At 37.0% G+C, this 23,935-nt stretch overlaps 1 protein-coding gene across 3 annotated transcripts in view; it reads left to right on the top strand.

Moving 5' to 3' along the window:
• The window catches only part of PTPRO (protein tyrosine phosphatase receptor type O), a 235,418-nt gene that overhangs the window by 125,624 nt on the left and 85,859 nt on the right, over positions 1-23,935 (top strand). For all 3 annotated transcript variants that reach the window (XM_057557630.1, XM_057557629.1, XM_057557628.1), the window contains exons 3-7: positions 10,349-10,507; positions 12,567-12,719; positions 14,361-14,804; positions 16,593-16,754; positions 20,253-20,449. In XM_057557630.1, coding sequence (XP_057413613.1) covers positions 10,349-10,507; positions 12,567-12,719; positions 14,361-14,804; positions 16,593-16,754; positions 20,253-20,449 — 1,115 coding nt within the window. The remainder of the gene's footprint in view (positions 1-10,348; positions 10,508-12,566; positions 12,720-14,360; positions 14,805-16,592; positions 16,755-20,252; positions 20,450-23,935) is intronic.

Below are 23,935 nucleotides of genomic sequence, written 5' to 3'. Positions count from 1 at the left end.
TAAAATTCAGTTTCTCAGTGGCACTAGCCTTACTTTAAGTGTTCAATAGCCATATGTGGCTAGTGGCTACGAATTTAAACAGTACAAGCTTAGATCATTTATATTTAATGCAATTAAGTATATTGTTGAATTTAACTTAAATCTTCCATATTGCTAGGCTGTTCGTGTGAGGAGTTGAGTCACTATAGTCAATAGTTGAGCTCAGTTTAAAGTACTATTAACCTTCAGTTCATCACAGACTTTAAATTCTTCTGGTCAATGGTAGGTTGCCAGCAGTGACAGAAGGTATTTCTCAGTGTTCCAGTTCTACCCTCAATGTTCAGCAATTCCTGAACACACGCACCACAGAAGGGATCCATGATTTTGCCTCTCCCTTACCAATGGACTTTTTACTAGTGCTAACTTTTGGGGTGATGCGGGAGGATCTTGGTTCTTCTGGTCCAGCCTCAGGCTTAGGCAGACGTTGTGATGCTAAGTGGGGCATTCGCAGCATTCCTACCCCTCGCTATACACTCACAGACAAAGGCTACCTTAAATCTGTAGATGGTCTTGGGCTGGAGAGTCTCCTGCCCCTTCCACATAGTAGCAGAACTCTACCTTCTATCAGTGCGTGAAGATCATGGGTCCAAGGCTGCTTCTGCCCTTGACTGAGGAATATACAACTTTTACTTCTACCTGTCCCCCAGAAGGAGGAAGATCTTTGCCAGAGAACTGAGAGGGAAAGAACTTCTACCTCTCTCCAAGGCATTAAGTGTTTTGCTTTGTATTTTTTAAAAAGTCCAGGGAATTAAGTTTTCTCCTTGATCTCTTAATGGTGCTAATTATCGCTTGCATCCCTGTGCCCTGGAGGGTAGGAGGGTGGCTCTCTTGCCATCAGTATTTCTCCTGATCACCTGATGGAGGCCCATGTAAAGGGCTAGAGAGAAGTGGGCTCCGCTTGTGCCTGGGAGCCCCACTCATTTTAAACCAGCTCTGTCCTATACTTTTGGACAGAACTTTTGTCTGATGGAAATGTTCTATATCTGCATTGTCCAGTACAGTAGCCCCTCATTTTTAATTTGATTTAATTTTGATTCATTCTAAGTTTAATTTAAATAGCCACAGGTGGCTGGTAGCTACCTTCTTGGACAGAGCAGCCTAAACTGTTATTTAGGACACACTTCACCTTTCTGGATCAGGAAAATTTTAGTTGCTTTCTTCTTTCCTGCTTTAATGGCGCCCCTTCTTTCTGCCGTGCTCTACTAAAGGTAAAACAGTTAATGTGTCCCTTTTCTCCTCAGAGGGGCTTGTCTTTAGAATTTAGTTCATTTGGTTGCCTTGCAATCTTATTTCTCTGAAAGACACAAGAAAAAGTGTGTCTCATGGATTATTTGGCTTTTTCTTCTGGCTGTTGGATGTTGCGATGTTGCAGGAAGGGGGACCCCTTCCAGGGCCCCAGAGTGGGCTCTTGTCTAACACTAGGAAATGAATTGTCCGAGGAAACACATGCGCTGACAAAGCAAGAGACGTGATTGGGAAGGCGCACCTGGGTGGAGAGTAGAAGGGTAAGGGAACCCAGGAGAAGTGCTCTGCCACGTGGCTCGCAGTCTCAGGTTTTACGGTGATGGGATTAGCTTCCCGTTGTCTCTGGCCAGTCATTCTGACTCAGGGTCCTTCCTGGTGGCACGGGCATCGCTCAGCCAAGATGGATTCCAGCGAGGAGGATTCTGGGAGGTTGGCAGGACATATGGACTGGCATCTCCTCCCTCCTTTTGATCTTCCCTGAATTCTTCCGGTTCGTGGTAGCTTGTTAGTTCCACATTCCCTACCAGGACCTCCTGTTTAAGGTAACTCATGCAAGTGGCTGCTATGGTGCCTGGCCAGGGCGGGCAGTTTTAGTCAGTGTTTCCCCTAACAGGAGAATAGTATTGACTTGCAGTTTTCTACATCTTAAGCAGAAGAGGAAATTTGCATTGATATCTAAAGAGTAAAAATTGATTAATGATGGTTTCTTGTCTCTCACCCTCTACTCTATTTCTAAATACTCAATTACACCATCCCAGATTTTTAAAGCAATAATAGGTTGGGAATATAAAAACTGGGGGTTAATGCACAAATATTTCTGTGACATTAGTCCTGAGGTGATGGGTTTCAGCTTCCTTCTTCAAAAAAGAGAGTATTAAAATACACGATGACTAAGATTACTTTTGAGCTCCAAAATTAGCATTATTTATCAGTTAATGATGTATTTTTGCCATCTTTATCTTTCTAAGGGGAAGCTTTTCTTGGAAGTTTAGGAAACGTTTGTAGGATCTGCTCCCAGAGTTGACACATTGAGGATAAAAGGGTACATTTGTTACAGTCATTTATTCTGTGTTAGATCTTTGTCTTCATGAAATAAGCAATGACAAAGCAATTGGCCCTGGGGCAGTCCTTTGATATTTCTCTACAGTTGTTCTGAGTCTGGCGCTCTCAGAGAAAGCTGAGGAACATGGCAAAGAATAAATTCAGCACAAACAAGTCATTTGGCCAGTTCAAAAGGGTTTCATAACCCTTAGGCTCTGACTTCTGATTAATATTTAATTGATTGAGAACCTTCAGTATATAATGTGCACATTAGAGAGAAGGAGTAGTTTCCCAATAGATAAAATAACACATGAAAACAATTGCTTAGAAATTTGGGAAATGCTATTTACACACTACTGTCTCCTGTGTTTGCAAAGTCCTAGAGATAGTGGCTGTAAACATTGCAGAACACACATGGAGACACTCTACAAATATAATATTCCATAAAAATTCATCCATGATAATAAAAATAATGCATGAGTTTTTATTTTATGTGTTACGTACATTCTTTACGCCATGTCCTAGGAGGCAGAGAAATAAAAATAAAATACCCACACTCAGAGATTGTATATAGTAGTGGAAAAGACAAACAAAACATTACAAATATATAAGTGCTGTAAAAGAATTATGTAAGAGACTGCCCAGGCTTCTTAGGGAGCACTGGGAAGAAGAAACAAGTATTTAAAATTTAGTGAAAACTTGCCAAATGAATAAAGAATGGAAGATGTCACAATCAGAGTTAAAGGGAATCGTAGGTAAAAAGAATGGGGGCATATGTGCATAGCACGGCACACCTGTGAACTTCAAGAGTGAAGGTGGCAAGAACCTGTGATTCCAGGAAATAAAGGGAAAGGTGGCTAGAAAAGTTGGGAGGAGCCTTGAATACTTTACAAAAGAGTTTAGACCTTAACCTCTAAGTGTTGAGGAATGAGGACACATCTTATGCAAAGAAATGACATAATACAATTTGATTGGGGAAATCTCCTTCTTGTAACAGAACTGCAAGCCACAGGATCCTGAATCCTGCATTGGAATGGACAAATTATCACACAGATATTTTGAATAATGGATCAAAGCATGAACTTTAGAGCCAAAGAAAACTGGAAACCATAATGTAGACGTTGGCAGATTATTACATTCTCTTAGTTTTCTAATTTATAATCTATTCCAGACGTTAGCAAACTTTTTCTGTAAAGGCGGAGGTAGTAAATATTTTATGCTTTGTGGACCATATCATCTATGTTGCAATCATTCAACTCCACTATTTCCGCAGAAAAGCAGCCATAGATAATATGTAAACAAATAAGCATGGCTGTGTTCTTAGGAAACTTTAAAGACATCAGAATTTGAATTTCATGTAATTTTCATATGTCATGAAATAGTGTTCTTCTGTCGATATTTATCAACCATTTTAAACTGTAAATACCATTCTTAGCTCATAAATCATACAAAAACATGTGGCAGGCCAGATTTGGTTTGCAGGCTATAGATTACTGATTTGGTAGAGGGTGCTATTAAATAATATAAATTTTTTGGTAAGAAAAAATTTTTAAATAAACTCCTTAACAAAGTGTGTAGCACCTGGTATAAGATCAATAAATAAAATTAATGCCAATGGCATTAAATAAAAAATTACTCAACGGATTGGGAGCAAAAGAGAACCAGAAGAGATCAGGAGGGGAAAAGTCAGTGAGGTGAAGGTGATAGGTGTAAGTCAGAGACTCCGACAAAAGTGAGAGTATCAAGTAGCCTGCAGACTTAAAAGTTTTGAACAGAAGTAAATAAGAAAAATTAAGATAAGATTGGAGGCAGGAAGAATAATTCAGAAGGCTATTTAAGTATTCCAGGAAAGTATCATAGAGGAAGAATTTTCCTCTACCCTTCTAGGTTCTTCTGGCTGGCCTAAGAATTAAATTGATGTGAGACAGATTAGTAAGAGAAAATCAAAACTAAAATGTAATAACATGTATACATGGGAGAGACCCAGGAAAACTGATAACTCATCAAAATGGCCGAAACCTTCACCTTAAAGAGCATCTTCAGCTAAAGACAAAAGAGGATGTCAGGGTGGTGGTTTGGGACTACAAAGGGGAGGAAGGCAATTGACCTGGAGATGGAAAAGTAAACATTTGGTAAACAAATGTTTGCTGGGCCATGCAGAAACAATGGGACACAGAGTGGGCTCTGATCTCCAGGCCCTGCTGAGTTTCCCCTGCCACTTTCAGCCCATTTTCTTTGCAAATACCTCTGGTGATAGCTCTATTCCAGGAACAGGCCCTCTGTCTAAATTCTTTTAGGCAGTTATGGGGAAGATTAAGGGTTCTTCCTGAGTCTTCTTTTTCTTAAAAATACTCAGCCTAAGTTACTCCTCATGCCAAAGAGATACAGTTTGGGGTGGCAAATTTTGCTCTCTTACTAAAGAAATGATGGAGACTCAAACTAAGTTAGTGGGGGTAACGGTAACCATCCTCCTGGACCATGGGTGGCTGCTGCAGCCAGCTCACCTCAGTGGCCTGCTTGGATATAACTGAACCATCAGGTCAGGTCTCAAATTAGCATCAATACCTATTACAAGAGCTCTGGCCTGGGACCTGGATTGGTCCCTTTTCCCTACTCCTGCTATCAAAAGTGAGGGGCTAATCCCATGTTCATCTCCCTCAAGAGGGCTATGTCAGAAGACACATGTTCTTAGGTTGGTCACATTGAAAGCAAAGGATACTGATCACTGACTCAACAGCTTTTTTAGTTTTAGTTCCTCAAAACAGAGCAATCGCAGAAAGAAGCACCTCTTAGCACTTAGCAGATACTAATAAGTACAAAGCTACCTCTGCTTTCTCGAAACAGTATTTGCTCCACATTTGCTTTTGTTTTTTCATCTTCTAAGATAGCCACATCCAGAACTTTAAAAATCTTCCTATTTATGATCTGTATGAATGGTTCAAAGGTAATGAAGGAACAAAAAATATTCTTCAATTTGAACATCAGTTTTTATTACATGGAACGCCTAATGAGGAAATAATAATGATATTAATTGTCATTTTAAAGTTTTTTATTAAAAGAAAAAATGGGAACTTCATGGTAAGATTTTTAGTAAAAATAATGCAGTAAAGTCCTGCTTTCTCATACACTCTGTGCTCCCACCAAAAAGTGAAAAGAAAAACAGAAGTATATTTCCAGGCTCAAAAATAAGATAGGTGTCTCTGTTAATCAGAAACTCAAAGTACGGAAGTAAGCTGAAGTCATGGGGCCCCTGTGCTCTGGGTCTGAAAGGAGACAGTACTGAATCTGGGCCCCTGTAGAGGAGGAAGGCTTGAATTGCTCTACATTAGATATGGCCCAGAGCCAGACTCTTTGCTTGGAGCAAAGATTCTTCCTGCTTGTGAAAAAAAAGCACATATGGAGGCCTAAGGATACAGGCAAGGGACACGCATTCTTACTATCAAGGACCAAGCTTAGTTACCCTCTGACTCAGAAAATGAATTTGTGAAAACCTATATCATCCACAATATGAAGAACCCCAAAATAATGTTATATGCCCTGGTTCTAGACTGCAGATTCTGGTGAGCTGAAAGGATGCTAAACTGCCTCAAAGCAGTGAGGAAAAAACAAGAAATGGGGCAATGAGAAAACAAAATTTGGCCTAGGGCTTATATTTTAGAACACACAAAGAAATCTATGCTAAAAAAGATAGGCATCAAAATTATTATAACATTTTGTATTATATTTTATGTAGCAATGTAACAAAAATTTATGGTATGCTATGACATACAAAGTGATAAATGAAAGAATTACACATATTAAAAAAGAATTAAAGAATAAGGAAACAAAAATTGGCAAAAATAAAACAGAAACATACAGAATAAATATAAATTTTAAATTTTAAAAATAAAAAATACAATCATTTAATTTAATATTTTAATTGGTTAAACTAGGTAAAATTAATTTAATTAATCAAATTTAATGTTAATTGAAAAACTTCAATAGATGGGATAAATTCTGTACTAATAAAAATTAAATAAAGTCAGTAAATTGAAAGATCATACTGTGTCATTGTCCCATGATTTAGCACAGTGAGACAATACTCCCACAGATATGGAGGTGGAGAGATTCTAACTAAGGAGATTAAGAGATTAAGGAAAAAATGGAGGGGATGATTGGCACAATATTTGAAGAAATTAGTATGAGAATTTCCAAGACTTGAAGAATGACATGAATCCACAGATTGACAAAGCATTCCAAGTACCTAGACCATAATTCAAAACTAAGACCATACCTAGGTATGTGATGGTGAAACTGCAGATGATCAAGCATAAATAAAAACAAATTAGAAGTTTAGAAGATACTAATGGACAAAAAGCATAATATCCACAAAAAAATAACTATTAGACTGACAGAAGCTTTCTCTTCTGCAATAATTGGTGCAAGAAGACAATGGAGCAATATCCTCAAAGTGCTGAGGGGAAATCAGACTACCCAGAATTCTATACCCAGCTAAACTACATCAAGAATAAAGAAAATTTTTTTGTATACAGAGCCTAGGAGAATTTAACACCCATACTCTAACTTAAATAACTATTAAATTATATGTTTCAGCAAGAAGAAAAATGTATCCAGATGAAAGGCACAGGACACAATAAAAAATGACAATGGGGAAGTGGTATATGACAAAGTTTGCATTAGAAATTAGCAGGAAAATATGGAAAAAGAATCCATGAAACAGGCAAGGGTATCAAACAAATGATTTTAAGAAAAGGGAAGCTGAATGTCAGATAAACATATGAAAAGATATTCAATCTTTTTCGTGAACAGGAAATTAAGAGACAAAATTTCACAGGCTTCAGAGTGACCAAAATTTAAAAGACTGGACTTCCCTGGTGGCGCAGTGGTTAAGAATCTGCCTGCCAATGCAGGGGACACAGGTTTGAGCCCTGGTCTGGGAAGATTCCACATGCTGCGGAGCAACTAAGCCCGTGCGCCACAACTACTGAGCCTGCGCTCTAGAGCCCATGAGCCACAACTACTGAGCCCGCGCTCTAGAGCCCATGAGCCACAACTACTGAGCCCACATGCCACAACTACTGAAGCCCACAGGCCTAGAGCAACAAAAGAAGCCACCACAATGAGAAGCCCACGCACCACAGTGAAGAGTAGCCCCCACTCACCGCACCTAGAGAAAGCCCACGTGCAGCAATGAAGACCCAACACAGCCAAAAAAATAAATAAAATAAAATAAATTAATTAAAAAAAATAAAAAGACTGATACAAGTAAGTGTTGGAAAAAGAATATGGAGAAACAAGAACTATCACACACAACTGATAGATAATTGACATAAAGTTAGAAAACATTTTCACAATATCACATACAGTTGAAGATGTGCATACTCTACTATACAGGATTTCCAACCTAAGGAAACATGTCCCAAAACATTTATTGCAGCATTATTTGCAAAAGTGAGTGATTGAAAACAACCTATATAACAACAACAACAAAAAAAACAGATAAATTCTATTGTTTGTGTAGTTGTAAAATGGATACTTAATTTTCTAGAGATACATCAAGACAGACAAATCTCAAAAACGATGTTAGGTGACAAAAAGTAAGCTGCAGAATCATACGTACAATATGGTACCATCAACATAACATTTTAAAGTATGTGAAGTAATAGTCCATATGAATATTGGACACTTACAAATATAAAAGTGAAAAACATGCATGGAAAGAGAAACACCATATTCAGAGTAATAATTTACCTCTGGCCAAATTATGGGAGGCAAATGGGATCACTATATTTTGTAATGATTAATTTTTTTAATTAAAAAGGAAAAACTAAAGACAAAAAAGTAATAAATGAAGATAATAAATGATTGCTATTTTTAAACAACTGCATTTCTCTGTCCAGTCTCACCTGGCTCCTAAAACAAGAAAGGGAAGTGTAACAGGGTAGTTGGCAGAGAAAGGAGTAATGAATTAGATCAAGATTTTACCTTGTCATCACTGAAAAACACATGAGTAATTACAGCTCTGGTTTATGCCACGTCCCTTAATTTTTCAAAAAGAAAAACAATGAGGGAAGTAACTGGAGAGATGGTAAAATATTTCTAGAGAATGCATTTGAGTTCTAGAAAACAGTAATTCTTGTACTGAATATACCTCAAAAATGCCCGGGCATGGACTTTAGAATTTACAGCTGACCTGGGTTATATATGTTGAAGCTGAGGGAAATACAGGAAGCAAACATGTAAGTGGGCATTTTAAAAATTCTCTTAGTTTAAAATTTAAGTAAGTTGGCACAGCTAACAGAAAAATCACAAAATAAAATATCTATGCTCTAATCCTCCTGTATCTTTTGAATTTCAAAGTTTGACTATGGCTTTGATGTGCAGACTTCCTAACTCAGGGCATGAAAGATTGAGTGGACCTCTAACTTCTCTTTCCAGTAGACAGACCCCTGGTGAGGATGTGAAACTGGGCTGCAGCAGTGGAAGAGTTATGGCTCTGTGGCTGCTGTTTGCTGTTAGCTTTCATTTTGTTTCTCATATCCAGAGTCAATAAGCGGATTGTGTAGACTCCCTGGGTTAATAATTAGACTGAGTTGGAAGAAAGATCTTCAAATGGTTCAAGACTTCTTTGGGATTAATCGAAGAGAAATACTCAGCGTCTTCAGGGCTTGGTTTGCTGGTTTCTTTATATGACACTTAAGTGAGTTCACTCTGTTCTCCCTTTAAGTAGGAAAACCAAGGATGATACAAAGATAAAATAGAAACATTCTAACCAGAGAACATTGCACATAGTCTACAGGGACATGATCCCAATACATGCTGCAATCTGAAGGCCTTCCAACTTTTTTATAGATGTTGGCTTGGTTTATGAGAAAATTCCAGGAAAAAATTAAGACTTTTAACATGTATTTTCAGTCTTCCCTGGATATCATCAGTCAAAAGCAAAAATAGGTTGAGATACTGAAGAACAAAATGAAAGATATTTAGCTACAGATTGAGACAAAGTAAGTAATTATTTGTTGAATGAACTAAGTCAATTTTGGTTTCTTATGTTATTGAAACTGAAATTTTCAACGTATAAAATTTAAACTAAGGCTATTTCATTTAGGCTATAGATGTCCAAGAATCCTCTCAATTCTAAAATTTTGAATTAAAATCAATTTTTCTATAATACAAGAGATGACTCCAAGCCAAATTATGTAAAATATTTTCTTGAATGAAATGAATGCAAGTAAAACTTATCCAGTAGCTCCTACTGAAGGGTGAGTGGCCTCGGGCACTTTACAAGACTTTGGCTGAAGGATGGGATGTGGAGGAGATGCAGACATACATCAATCACAGTTATTAAAAAAATGAGTATTTACAAAGTTTTGTGATGAGTTAACAACTCATGCAAAATAGAAATAAACATTTTTAAATTTCTGTAGAAAGAAGAGTTTGATAAACATCATAAACTATAATCCTCACAACATAGGATGGTTTGCAATGTTATACTTAACATTAAAAATGTGCTAAGTTCACACAAAGAAATAACTGATTATTGAAACATTTATCCTTGGTTAGAGCCAAAACATAATTTCTTCTACTGATTTATTATTAATGTCAAATTTTCTTGGCTTGGGGAAAAGAAAAATGAACTAGGAATCTGAAGATACAGACTCTGCCATGTCCTTGTTAAATTACCTTTGACAAGTAATTTAAAGTCTGAGTTATCATTATTTTTATATGTTGAATGATGATATTAATATTTGCTCTTCCTAGATCTCAGGGTTGTTGCAAAAGGCAAATGGAAAAATGAATATGAAAGTTCTTTGAAAGGCAGAAATCACTATTTAAAATATGCATCATTAATTACTGCTAAAGAGAACACTCAACTCAGGAGTACTGAGGAGTTTAGTGTCTTACAGATAATAAAAATATGTGTAAAATTCTAATAGGTGTAATCCTTGGCCCTTCTAAGTATTGATAATGGCCTTTTGCTCTTTTCTTAATTCCCCTTTCTCCATTAACTTTCCTTCTGCAGAACCTCTTCCCGTAACCAGTGTTTCAATATATGACTATAAACCTTCTCCTGAAACAGGAGTCCTGTTTGAAATTCATTATCCAGAAAAATATAACGTTTTCACAAGAGTAAACATAAGCTACTGGGAAGGTAAAGACTTCCGGACAATGCTATATAAAGGTAAGAGGCAAAAGGAAGATGAAAAATGATGACTATTACTTTTACATGATTTTTGCCAAATGGTCTTGCTCTTGCTCTGAAGAGGTCTTATAATTCACTATTTGGTCATAAATGAACCAATAAAAATAGTTACTGATGCATGAAAATATTGTTATGAGGAGTCTTAGAATGTCTGGTTCTTTAAGAGTCATGTGTTATGCGTAAGCATAAGAAAAACTCAAATTATTGTGACTCACATGTTATTCTTGCCAAATATTATTCCTGCATGTCTGGTGCAGGAAACAAATTCAAACTTATATTTAGAAGCACCTCACTTAACCATTTCTTTCTGAGTGTGTTAGGGCACTTCTAGAACTGGGAAGCTAGAGAGGTGCCTTTCACAAAGTTTCACTTGGAGATGGTCCAAGATTATTCTCAAATGCAAAAGACAGGGCTTCCCTGGTGGCGCAGTGGTTGAGAGTCCGCCTGCCAATGCGGGGGACACGGGTTCGGGCCCTGGTCCCGGAGGATTCCACATGCCGCGGAGCAGCTGGGCCCGTGAGCCACAATTACTGAGCCTGCGTGTCTGGAGCCTGTGCTCCGCGACAGGAGAGGCCGTGATAGTGAGAGGCCCGCGCACCGCGATGAAGAGTGGCCCCCACTTGCCGCAACTGGAGAAAGCCCTCGCACAGAAACGAAGACCCAACACAGCCATAAATAAATAAATAAATAAATAAATTTTTTTAAAAAATGCAAAAGACAATGCTTTTTAGTTCCTTTGTATATATTTATCTGTATGACTAGCTAAATGATTGCATTAATATACAAAAATCGGTTTCACTATTTTTACTGGCTTGATGGGATCTTGAGAGAGAGGAGAGCCTAGGGGAATTAATAATTTCGAAAGAACTCAACTTTTCAGGGGCAGAGGCAGGTCAAGAGGGAGAGGGATAGGGAGAGAAGGAGGGAGGGCCTTTGGGGACTGAACTGGGAAAACGTAAATATTCTCAGGACCCAGTACCATAATATTTATCTGCAGAGAGTGTGGATGATGGTCTCAAATTTGACTAGTTGTAACTGGAAACTAAGTAGAGGATAGGTACTCAACCACATAGGGCATGATATCCAGAAATATCACTTTGACTTGCTGCTTTTACAAACTCCTGAATCTTCCATGGATTTTTTTTAATGTGACATTGTTTAAAATATATGCAGTGAATTTACAGGGTTTTTAAACTTAAAAAAAAATCAAATAAACATAAAGAGACTCCATAAATTACTGCATTTTATTTTCAATGAAAACAGATTATCTGCAAATTAATAATTGGGACCTTATTTGCTTTTTGATCACATGCAAATATAAGTTCAGAAATAATTGAAAAGTAGTCACTGAAACTTTTGTTGAGCTAAATGCCAGGAGTTTAAAAATAAGTTAATTAAGATACTCTCTTTTTAAATTTAATTAATTTTAAATTATTTTTGGTTTTTCATTCAATAAGTGGTACTTTTTGTTTCTCTCATTTCTTTCTAACTTGGATTGGATTTTTAAATTTATTATTATTTTCCAAATAAAATGTTTTCCAAATAAAATTCAAATTTTTTATTTTCTTCTTTTTTCAAGCAGGTCCTATCTGCCAAATGACAGACAAACTGTTTTATTTTTAATATAGGCTATATTCTACAAGTGAGACTAGTGAAAACATTTCTTGTAAAATTCTTTTTTCCCAAGTTGTAAATTGGCAAAATACCTTGGGTTTTTATCTTAAAGTAAATGGCTAGCAGAAACTTAATCTCTACAATTTCTATATGTTATCTTCTCCACTTAATACACCAAATGTTCTTGTAATAAAATTTTAATTCCATTTGTATCCAATCCCTGCAGAAAAAAGCCTTTCAGTTTGTGTCCAAAAAAATCCAAATTATCATCTCTAGCCTTATATCAATTTTTTATTACAGACCATGCCAGAAGTTGCAGGAAATATTATTTTATGGATAGTTAGTCATAATTGTTCAGAACTTTCTAGAAGTGTGTGGCATTTAGGAAACTGAAATTTTAATATAATTGTTTTTTTCTTCTCAGATTTCTTTAAGGGAAAAACAGTATTTAATCACTGGCTGCCAGGAATATGTTATAGTAATATCACCTTTCAGCTGGTATCTGAGGCAACTTTTAATAAAAGCACTCTTGTGGAGTACAGTGGTGTCAGTCATGAACCCAAACAGCACAGAACTGGTAAGTCTTCCAAAGAATCAAAATTAGTGAAAATATAATTAAATTATATGTTGTTATATATACACTTTCTATCATTCTAAGGAAAATTCTGTTCCAGAGCTAAGAAAGAAAATAAATATGTATTTTAGTAACCTAAAACAAATTTTCTATCAATGTAAAAGGAATTGAGCAAAATATTCAATAAGAAAAATTTTAAATATGTCAATGAAATCATAGATTTATAATCTTTGAATTAAAAAAATTGTGTGATACTACCAAAAGTTATAATTAAGTAATTTAACTGGATCAAGTGCACATCAGTTATTCTATAACCTGACAAAATACTCACATGACAGAAGAACAGATGTGAGAGGTTCTACTACAGATTATCAGATTATTAATTTTAGTAGCATCACTAATATGAAGCACAATCATAGGATGGATGGATGGATGGATGGATGGATAGATAGAGGTAGGTAGATGGAAGAATGGATGGGTAATATAAATATACACATACTAAATATCCATTGCCAATACCAATATGACTGATATTTTTTCATGCCTAATGTCCTCAAGTATTCAATAGGAATGCAGGAGACACAATTCATACAAATATTGGGAATGTGTTATAATAGATCACCTCTGAGACCCTGCCATTCTGAAATTCTAAGATGTGTTGAAAAAATCTGAATTCTCATTAATTAGGCCAAAGCAAAGAAAATATTTCAGCTAAATTTTATTCACCTCACATCAACATCTAAGATTCTACTTGCAGTTTTCATTATTCAAGTAAAGAAACTAATTAGTATCTTTTACCTGGGAGTTGTTTAAAGTACTGGGAGAGATGAAGACAAAGTCTGGTGAGATGGTTCCCTGTTCTCAAAAATGGTAGAGGTACCACTGGCACTCATACCAGGCAGAATGCAATAATAAATATTATTAAAGAGGTACAAACTTATATAACAGCACAAAGGCGGGAGAGATTAATTTTTATTAGAAGTTCGTAGAAGAGGTGAGAGTCGAGGTGCTATTTGAAGGATGCATACAATCTTTTGCAGGTGGAGACCATGCAGTGTGCCTTCGTAATTTTCTACCAGTACAAAAGTATGATTCCATAGTTCATAAACTCATTTTGTGTGCATAGTTTTTATTTTAGAGATGAGGAGTGAAGCCGTATTTCCAACATGCATGTTATTGTTTCTGAAGGCAATTCAGACATTTAACTCTCCTAAGTGCAGCTATGTCACAGGGAGTATTTTTATCTTGAGAGCTATAAAAACACGATAGTTGCTTTTTTTGTAAGAAAGATCTAGTGACAGAGACTCCGTTTTTAAAAAAGGAGATTGTGATAAGCTGAAAAATATGTATGTAACTCTACTTTGGAAGTGGTTAAATCACCACTTGGACAAGCATAGTATCACGAATTAATGTATCAATATTTGAAGTGTGACTGGTGATAAGATAATGTGTGCACATTGTGTACAAAATCTTAGATGTATGTGTACTTGAAACCACACTTGCTCTTCATGTAAATTATCTATACAGTAAAAGTAAAACTAAACTCTACTTTCTAAATCTGCTTGTATGTTTGACTCATTAATAGATTAAGTATTCATTATAATAGTTAAAAATACTTGAAAATGATAATTCTCTCTCTTACAGCCCCTTATCCTCCTCAAAATATCTCAGTTCGTATAGTAAACTTGAACAAAAACAACTGGGAAGAACAGAGTGGCAGTTTCCCAGAGGAATCGTTCATGAGATCACAAGATACAATGGGAAAAGACAAACTCTTCCATTTTACTGATGACACTCTTGAAATTCCCTCTGGCAACATTTCTTCTGGTTGGCCTGATTTTAACAGCAGTGACTACGAAACGACATCCCAGCCATATTGGTGGGACAGTGCATCTGCGACTCCTGAAAGTGAAGATGAATTTGTCAGTGTTCTTCCCGTGGAATACGAAAATAACAATACACTCAGTGAGACTGAGAAGTCGATGACCAGCTCTTTCTCTTTTTTCCCTGTCCAAATGATATTGAGTTGGTTACCACCAAAACCACCCACTGCATTTGATGGGTTCCATATCCACATGGAAAGAGAAGGTAAATTAATAGGAAATCAGAGGAAATAAGTAATGGTGCAAAGGAAAGGAAATTGAAACTTTTAAAAATTACATTAAGAAAGAAAGACTGATGGTAGACAGTTAATATCTAAAGAAAGATGGTAAAGAAAAGGAAGAATTTAATTGAGTATCCAATGCAGACTGAAACCAGAAAACAAAAATGAACAGATTGGGTCAGAATCTGGTTTGGGTAGTTCATACATTGCAAGGCAACTGTATACACTTCATTACCTGACATTTCATGTACCCCAGGCCACTGAGGAAACTTTATATTTGGAAAGATTTTGAATTAAGGTTCTAACCACCACAAATTACAAAATATCCTGGAGAAATATTCTGTTTTCCAGTACACAAATTTGTGAAGCATGCAGCAAAACAATTTTGCTGACAACCTGGCTACTTTCCCAAGAGTATCAGACCTGTATCCTGCTTCTCAAGCTACTCTTATTCCCCTTAGCGGGTGCCCCCTGGAACCAGCACCACTCACATTTTCCCAAAGAGAAGCTGGTAGTAGAATAGAAAATACATCGCAACTGGTATTTCCACTCTAGCTACTATATTATATATTGTATTCACTTAGCAACTGAGAGTTATTCTTTATATTTAACTCACTAATTTATGAAAGGCAGGGCCACAGCATTCAGTAAATTTGGATCATAAATCATAAGTGAATTGTTGTTTGGTAGGTTTTCATAGTTATTTGTTGTTTGTTTTGTTTTATGCTTTCCTGTCTAGTAGTTTGGGTAGCAAAAGTTGTCAAGTTGCCAAAATCTGAGGTTAAATTGACAGCCTTATTTACAGGATAAGGTATTCAAATCATGCAATCTTATATATGACATGTTGTTTGTCCCCATTTTATTCAATAAAATGAAATACAAGATCTGTGAATTCCTCTATACTAGAGTATAGAGCAATCAACCATACCCAAATATTATATAACATTGAAATCCTTTGTAATTTCCAATTATTTGAGTCAAAATTCTTAACATTTGCCTGAAATTACTTGTATTAAAAAAAGTTCCCTTAATCTATCTTTTATTTTTCTATTCCTCAATATATTCTATGGAAAATAGGGTCTTATAATTCAGAATTTTTTGTAATGCCTATTTCCATGAAGGTTCAATCATGCTTTTATCTGACTGTGGTGTGTTGTGTTGACAGCTATTATAGTCACCAAATGATAACAACTTCAAATGAATAAGCAGCAGGATGTAGACTTTGAAGCAATGCAAAAATCATTTTTACTTTTAAAATTTCTGAAAGCAAACCAATGAAGCAAAAATATTACAAGTGTCAGAAAAATATATCCAGAGGATTATTTCTAAATAGAGATAATTCAATATATTTTAAGACACTTATGGATATTTAATGCTACCACAAAGAACTTATACAACATTTGGTACTGTTTTTTTAATCCTTTATATCCAAATGAGGACGTTGATTATTGCTATTTTTTCCTAACATTATACTTCTATTTTGTGTATATAATTTTATTGGTTGACAGTATGTAAGAATGCAGTATATATCCATCCCTAGTTTTATTGATTTGGGCACCATATTTTAATCTGGTTATTTAAAACTATTGTAAAAAATAACTTGAACTCTTAGTCACCTTTTTTTAATAGTAATTTTAGAGGTATAATTCAACTTGACAAAAGGAAGGAGGAAAAATTTTTTTAAATACTTTTTTTTTAATTAATTGACTTCTATAGCCAAGGCTGTTCCAGATATCAATTCATATATATTCTCTTTTTTATACGTGATTTAGAAAACTTTACTGAATATTTGACAGTGGATGAAGAGGCACACGAATTTGTTGCAGAACTGAAGGAGCCTGGGAAATATAAGTTATCTGTTACAACCTTCAGTTCCTCAGGATCTTGTGAAATTCGAAGCAGCCAGTCAGCAAAATCACTCAGTTTTTATATCAGTAAGTACCAAAGAGATTATTTTGCACTTACAGAGGAGCTAGAAAAATGGAACTGGTGAGATTAATGATGCTCGGCCATCAATTATTCATCAAACCTTAGAGACCCTGAGAATTCTTCAAGATCATGAAAGGCCCGGATAAATGAGATTTTGACAGCAGGAAAATATATGTATGTTTCATAGTAGCAAACCTACCCAGGGATTTAACTTGAGGATATTTAAAAATTATTGTGATAATTGAACATTTATTAAACTGACCTTCCACACTAGTGATAACAAAGTCTCCAAGGATGTGGGCACATAGTTTGGGAAAGAGGACTTTTGTTCGAAGCCATAATGAAAATTGATATTGTTGGTCTGTGTGAAAAGTCTCATTAGAGTATTGAGCTTGTGGAGCTTGAAAGAAAGAGAGAGATTCAGGTGTAGTAAGACCTAGGTGGCCTCCAAAAGTTAGCACAAGACTAAGCTAGAGCATCATGAACACTCCAATATCAAGTCTTAGGGCATCTTCTACCAATTCCATCAGGGATAATAGTAGAGCAATAACTAGCCTCTAAAAGCTACACAAATAGTGTATGTCTGTAATGTTTTTTGCTAATCTGACTATGCTTACCAGAAGTTTAGAGGCCAAAAATCAGTTTCCTAGCTTATCAGGAGTTAAATGTGCCTCTGATCAGCAGAAAGAAGAACCAGGAGGGAATGGATAAAAACTGAGTTCCGAGAAGGAGGGTCACCATTCTCTAGCTCCTCCTTCAAAAGCAAATTACCACCTTTCATCAGATGATCCTCAAAAAGATGGACAGGGGAAAGAGGAGGAGGGCAGAGAGAAGAGATCAGTTTACTTAGCAGCTTAAAAATGTTGAAAATATCCCATATAACAATTTTACTTAAGAAACCAAAAAAGTCATCACTGATGAAAAGGCTTGAAATATCCACTGAACATGCAGAAAAAATATCTGTGATTGCCTTGCATGTCTTTCAGTTATGGGCAATCTTTGACGTGACATCACTTGAGAATGAGAGCAAAGTTTAGTATCCATTTCTTCCCATGAGGCTAAATATGTTTCATTAACCCAGAGATTTCTTTGTCTGCCAGCAGAGATCCACTGCAAGTTCCAGGAAAACTCCCACAACTCTTCTGGCCATTATCTCTTCCCTTCTCTGAATTTCTACTGTGTTTCATAGTGCACAAGACAAAATACAGAGCTTATCTGAGTGTGGTATTTTTCTAGATGTATTTTATTTGTGTACATCCTGCTTCTCATACCAAATTACAAAACCCTAGGCTGGGGTTAAACTCTTTGCTTATTTGTTAATTCTGTTGTACATTCGACAAATATTTATTGAACCACTTTCCAGTGTCAAGCACTCTGCCCTGTTCCTAGAGTATCCAGTTGACCAGAGCTGCTGAGAATGTGTCAGAATTGCTCAAACATATGATTATTTCAAAAAGATGCATATTAATGTTCATCTAGGAAAATATAGGGCACTAGAAATTTTGCTATTTCTCTGCCAATAAAAATCTTTTTAGAGCCTCAGATATGATGTTATGCGGTAATGAATTATTCAGGTGTACTCTGTATAGGCCTTTGATTTTAAAAGGATACTGAATTCGTATAGTTTTGAAGGTTTTACTCAGAGATTAAAATTAAGGTAGAAATTTACATTAGTCTGCCAATAGCCTCATGAAGGGAATATTTCTCTTATCCCCATTTTTCACTTGAAAAAAAATACTGAGTCACAGAAAGTTTAGCGAATTGGTGTCAGAAGAAGAATCAGACTCTAGAAATATTTAATAGCAAAGTCCATTTCCATGGAGCCTGCAGTGACCTATTACCTTGGGTTGATTATCAGGTCAGTCCTAATGTAAAGCCATTAAATGAGTGAATTTGTTTTGCCTCCCCCCACCTTCTCTCTCCATGCCCCCACTACCCCAGTAATCATCATAACAGTAATAACACTTCACATTTAGATAGTTCTCTAACACGTTATAATCTCATTTGATCCCATCGACAGTCCTGTGAAGTAGACTAATCAGACAGCATCATGATAAGTTATCACAAAGCCCCAATCCAGGAGACAGGAGTTCTAGGTTGGTTCCTAAACATTACTAGCTCTGTGACATTGGGCAGTTCATTCACATCTCTGGGCTCCAGTTTCCTCATCAGTAAAATAAGGCACTGAAACTCTAAAGTCCTTTTCAATCCTAACATTCTATGATTTGTCCATTTGACAGACGGAATGACTGAGATTCAGAGAAGTTAAGTCATTTGCCCAAGCTTGCATCACTAATAACGAGCAAAACTGAGTTTGGGGCCAACTTTCCTATCTCCAGACCCATGCTTTTCACTCTTTCATAGTGATCCAGGAAGTTTCATGCAGGGGTTAAGAGCATGGATTTTGGAACTAGACTTCCTATGCATGAATCCCAGCTCTGCTTGTGCTATCTCTGCCTCGGTTTCCTCATCTGAAAGTGAAATCAATCCTAGTACTTATCTCATAGGTTAGTTAAGAAAATTAAAGGATTAAAATATGTAAACACATATAAACTTAAAACAGAGCCTGGCACGCAGTGAGTCCTACAACTCTTTGCCATCATCATTATTATTATCATTTTTATTGTTGTTTTTTCCCTTGCCCAATTAACCATGAGCCTGGGACTGCCCTCCCCAACAGAGCCATTTGCTCCTTCCCCTCTCCCGGGATCCAGGAATACAGCTTCCTCTGAGGGAACTGAGAACTGTATACTAAGCAAATAAAAGAAGTTGCACATTTGCATTTTAACAGTGACTTTCAGGAGATAATAATCACCTTAACATTTCTTGGGTCCTCACGATGTGTCAGGCACTGTGCTAATAACCACTCTGGAAATTTAAGAGAACAAAGCTAATGGCGGGCACTTTCAGGGAGCTATTTTATAATGAGGAGCCCACCGTGTCCTCAGATTATCAGCCAGGTTTCCGCCAGCTTCTATAATTGAGCCCATCTGTTGCCTGTTTCTTCTCTAAGGTAGTCACACCCTGCCTCTTTGATCCTGCTGTCACCAAATTTAAAATTTTCACACGATTGTCGTAGAGGCTAATTTGAATCTCAACATAATTATTTCCAGAGACTGAAGATCCTAACAGCAAAGGAATTATAAATACTCATGAAATGCCACACTGCCACACATCCTGTTTGTTAAAAGAGAAGTAAATTCTCTCTGGTGAAGAATTTACCAGAGTAATCTCAGAGGCACGTAACAACTGAAGTGGAGCTTCTGTCTCTCAGTAGAACTGGTTTGGTTGCTGCTGCCAGGCTCTTGCTTAGGTCAATGGGGAGGTCACTCAGTGGAGACCATAGCTAAGCAGAGAATATAAAGACCTGCCCGCCCAGCTGCCCATCTTACTTGGGTATCTCTGTAAGCGCAAAAGGGAAACAACATGATTTTTAAAACTACAATCTTGTACCTCAACCAGCTTAGCGTGAAACCTCCCCTGTGCTCTGCTTTGATGTCCAGGTCCTTCAGGAGAGTGGATTGAAGAACTCACTGAGAAGCCCCAGCATGTGAGTGTCCACGTTCTAAGCTCCACCACCGCCTTGATGTCCTGGACGTCTTCCCAAGAAAACTACAACAGCACCATCGTGTCTGTGGTGTCACTCACCTGCCAGAAACAAAAGGAGAGCCAGAGGCTAGAAAAGCAGTACTGTACTCAGGTAAAGGAATGCAAGGGCAGACTGGCTCACTCACCTCCTGCAGCCCAGCCTCGCGGGGGATGCAAGGGGGCCGCCAATGGCAAGAAGCTGTGCTGAGGTCTCCCGGGTGCATCCAAAGGCAGTGTTACCGAGAGTGGGGGAGGAGCTAGGAAATCAGTGCACGAGGCTCTTCAAACACAGTCGCCTTCCTTTTCCCTCTTAGAACTACCATCTTCCTTTTACTTCATTCCTCATTCAAGAGAATATACTGAACATCTACAATGTGCCGGGTACTGGGATAGATGGTGGGGATCTAGACAATTCTTACACATCTTGCTTTTGCTGAGTTTATAATCTAGTGAGAACAATGGTAAGTGAACATATAATTACTGCAGAGTATAAAATAAGGCCTAGGCTAAAAGTTAATGATCGAGAGGCCATATGAGCTAGCAGAAAGAAGGGCATGAATAAATATGGATTGGGGCAAGAGGATTTGGAAACTGCTCAGAACTTCCCCCAGGGGAGGAGATAATGAAGCAGAAGGTTTGGGGGAGGTTTTGTTTGCTTGTTTTATTTTTTTCCCATTGTTTCTTGTTATTTTAACTGTAAAATAAGGCATGCTCACTGAAAAAATAAGTCAAAAATTTAAAGTACATAAAGTGAAAAACTACCCCCTCACTAATCATAACTGAAGAGTTTTGAAGGATAAATAAGAGTTAGCTGAGCACAAGGGAGTGGGAGGGGCAAGTGGAAACACATGGGAATCAGTAGTTCTGGGCGTGGCTATGGAATGAACACCACGCCCAATCATCAGTCCTGAATGAAACCACCAGCCTGGGCCCCAGAGAAGACTTTGCCCTCAGATGCCCTAACTACCCACAGGAATCCTGGAGCCCAGTCCTGTTTTCCTAACACGTGGATTTATTTTTTTCATAAGATCAAAGGTACTGATTCTTGGTGTCTTACAAACAATATTTTCTTGCCTAAAGGAAAAAAATTAAATTATCAATTTGTGTGGAGTACACTGGAAATATAATACGCAGTCAAAAAAGATGTTTGCTGTGTGAAAGCTATTTAGAGTGTTTCCATTTATCCCATGAAAATTAGGCATTTAGTGTAATTCAAAGAGTGAAAAATTCTAAATTAATAAGATGAATTCAGGAATCACAGCCTTTGGAGCTCTTGAAAGCCTTAGAGTGCTGAGATAAGCCCAACTTGAAGATGAGGCTATCTCTCAGCTTGAATTAATGAGTAAATATGCTAAACAGTTTAACTAGTAATCACAGCTCTCTGAGCAGCTTATTAGCTTCCTTCCTTGAGGGTATGCAGCACGACTGATGCTACATTAATAGAAAATGTGTCGTGCCTGCAGGACAGGACCTAGAACTTGACTGCTCTCAGGTGTGGTTCTTCTTGTTCCACCTAATGTGTAAGTTACGTATCTTAACATAGAAGCCAAAGGCTAAAAGTATAAATAGATATTGGAAATTATAAATGAACCAGAAAAGGCTGGTCTAAGTGCACTTTGACAATGGCTTCTTGAAATGTAGACACGAAGCTGTTAAGGATTATAGGCAAGGAGGCCAGTATTTGAAGTGGAGGGTGGGAACTAGACCACTGTGCTAGGTGTTATCTCAATTACTGCAAGAGTATTGTGTTATTATTACATCATCGTCATTACACACGCACACACACACGCACACACGCACAAACACACATTTTCAAAGAAGGAAACATCAGTGCAAAAATCTCAAAAATTGGCCTAGATTCATGTACCCATTAATCAAAGGAATCCAGAAGACATTCTCACCAGGATTGGTCTGACTTAGGTTATTTCTTGAAGCAAGCATTATCCAGAAAGAAAAAAATAATAACATTTCTTTAGTTCTATAGTCAGTTGTATGGTGTTATGGTAAACAGAAAATTGAAAACGCAGCCTAAAAATAAGAGTGATTCCAAAGCCAAACACAGATGAATAATTAATCACAATGTTTCACTCTCTTATACTTTCATTCTCCTTACTTTTTCTCTACCATCATCTCATCACCTGTACCACAGGATCATTGCTGTATCGATTACTTAGATCATTCATGAGATTCACCACTATTGCCCCTGCTCCTCCCCACAGCTTGATTGATTTCTGTGTTCTAGCGGGTCCTGTGTGAGATGCTAGAAATAAGAACAAATTTGATTTGAACCTTGATTTCATGAAGCTTAGAGTCTGGCCTTCCATGCAGGTGCATTGGTACCCCTTAATTTGAATTTGTCCTCATTATGTATTTGTTCTTCCTGTCTGGTTTCTGTTTTGTGTGTGAGTTTATATGCAAATGTTCGTGGAAAAGGGAGTTTTGTGATGTAACTCTTCTAACAACCATTGTAGCGCTATCCATTAATAAACCTATGTTGTTATGTTAAACATAAAGCCAGTGCTCAATCAGTTTTATATGAAGGACCAATTCTTTGAAGTAAGAATTCTTCAATTCTTCGAAGTAAGTGTGCTTCTGGCGTTTTCTCCAAAGACACACACAGTCGTGAATTTCAGAATTAAGAAGCATCACGTAATATATGGATGCACATTTATTTTTATATGTGATCTGCTTGGTCCATAAAAGTTTGGTGACAACTTATAGGAATGTATAATAACTAAGTGACTAAATCAGAAAGAAAGACCAATCGATCTATTAGCTTTACAAAAGAGGAAATGATAGAGCTAAGAGGCCGAATATTCAAAAGACCTGCCCAAAGTCACACAACTGATTAGTATCAGAGCTGAGACCCCAGCTCAAGTGATCTGACTTCCAGGTGAGTGCTGTTTCTGGCGGATTGCAGGTGATACACTAGGGGAAGGTCACCCTCACCGCTCATCTTGATAGAGTCAAGAGTATTGACTAAAAGCATAGACTCTAGAATTAAACAGACTTGGGTTTCAGACCCGATTTTGACAGCTTCCAGCTCTGAGTCCCTTTCTTTATAAATCTTAGTGTATTAATCTGTAACATAAGGAGAAGCATATCCTACCTCATAGAGTTGTAACAAAGATAAAAGGACTTGATGCTTAATGCAATGTCTGGAACATAGTAATGTGCACCAGATTGTTAACTTTTATTATTATGCAAACCTAACTGAATACTTTTTGTATCAAGGCAAGAAGATAAAGAGGTTCTAGAGGTTCTCTGTAGAAAGCAGAGTAACTGTAATAAATGTACAGAAAGGACTAATGGAAGGAGGATCACCTAATATAGAAATAAGACCATTTCAGACTCAAAGGAACTCTCACCATCATCTAGTTTAACCTCGTTATTTAACAGTCTATCAAATATTTCCTATGTTCTGTGGTACATCTTTCCTTCTATTTCTTTAGCTGAGGAGGGATAGGACTGGTGCCTAGCTGGAGGTACATTAGGCTGAACCGAATTCTCTGGAATGGAGACTAAGCCAGTCAGAAATGAGAGAGAGAAAGTATTGGATTGTAAAGATGGGGTGAAAATTAGGGGAGGAGTGTGGAGT

Source organism: Balaenoptera acutorostrata, chromosome 11 (genome assembly GCF_949987535.1).
Source record: "Balaenoptera acutorostrata chromosome 11, mBalAcu1.1, whole genome shotgun sequence".
NCBI classification, from domain to species: Eukaryota; Metazoa; Chordata; class Mammalia; order Artiodactyla; family Balaenopteridae; genus Balaenoptera; species Balaenoptera acutorostrata.
Note: the sequence above shows the minus strand (reverse complement) of the source record. Positions and strands in the feature narration are given on the sequence as shown.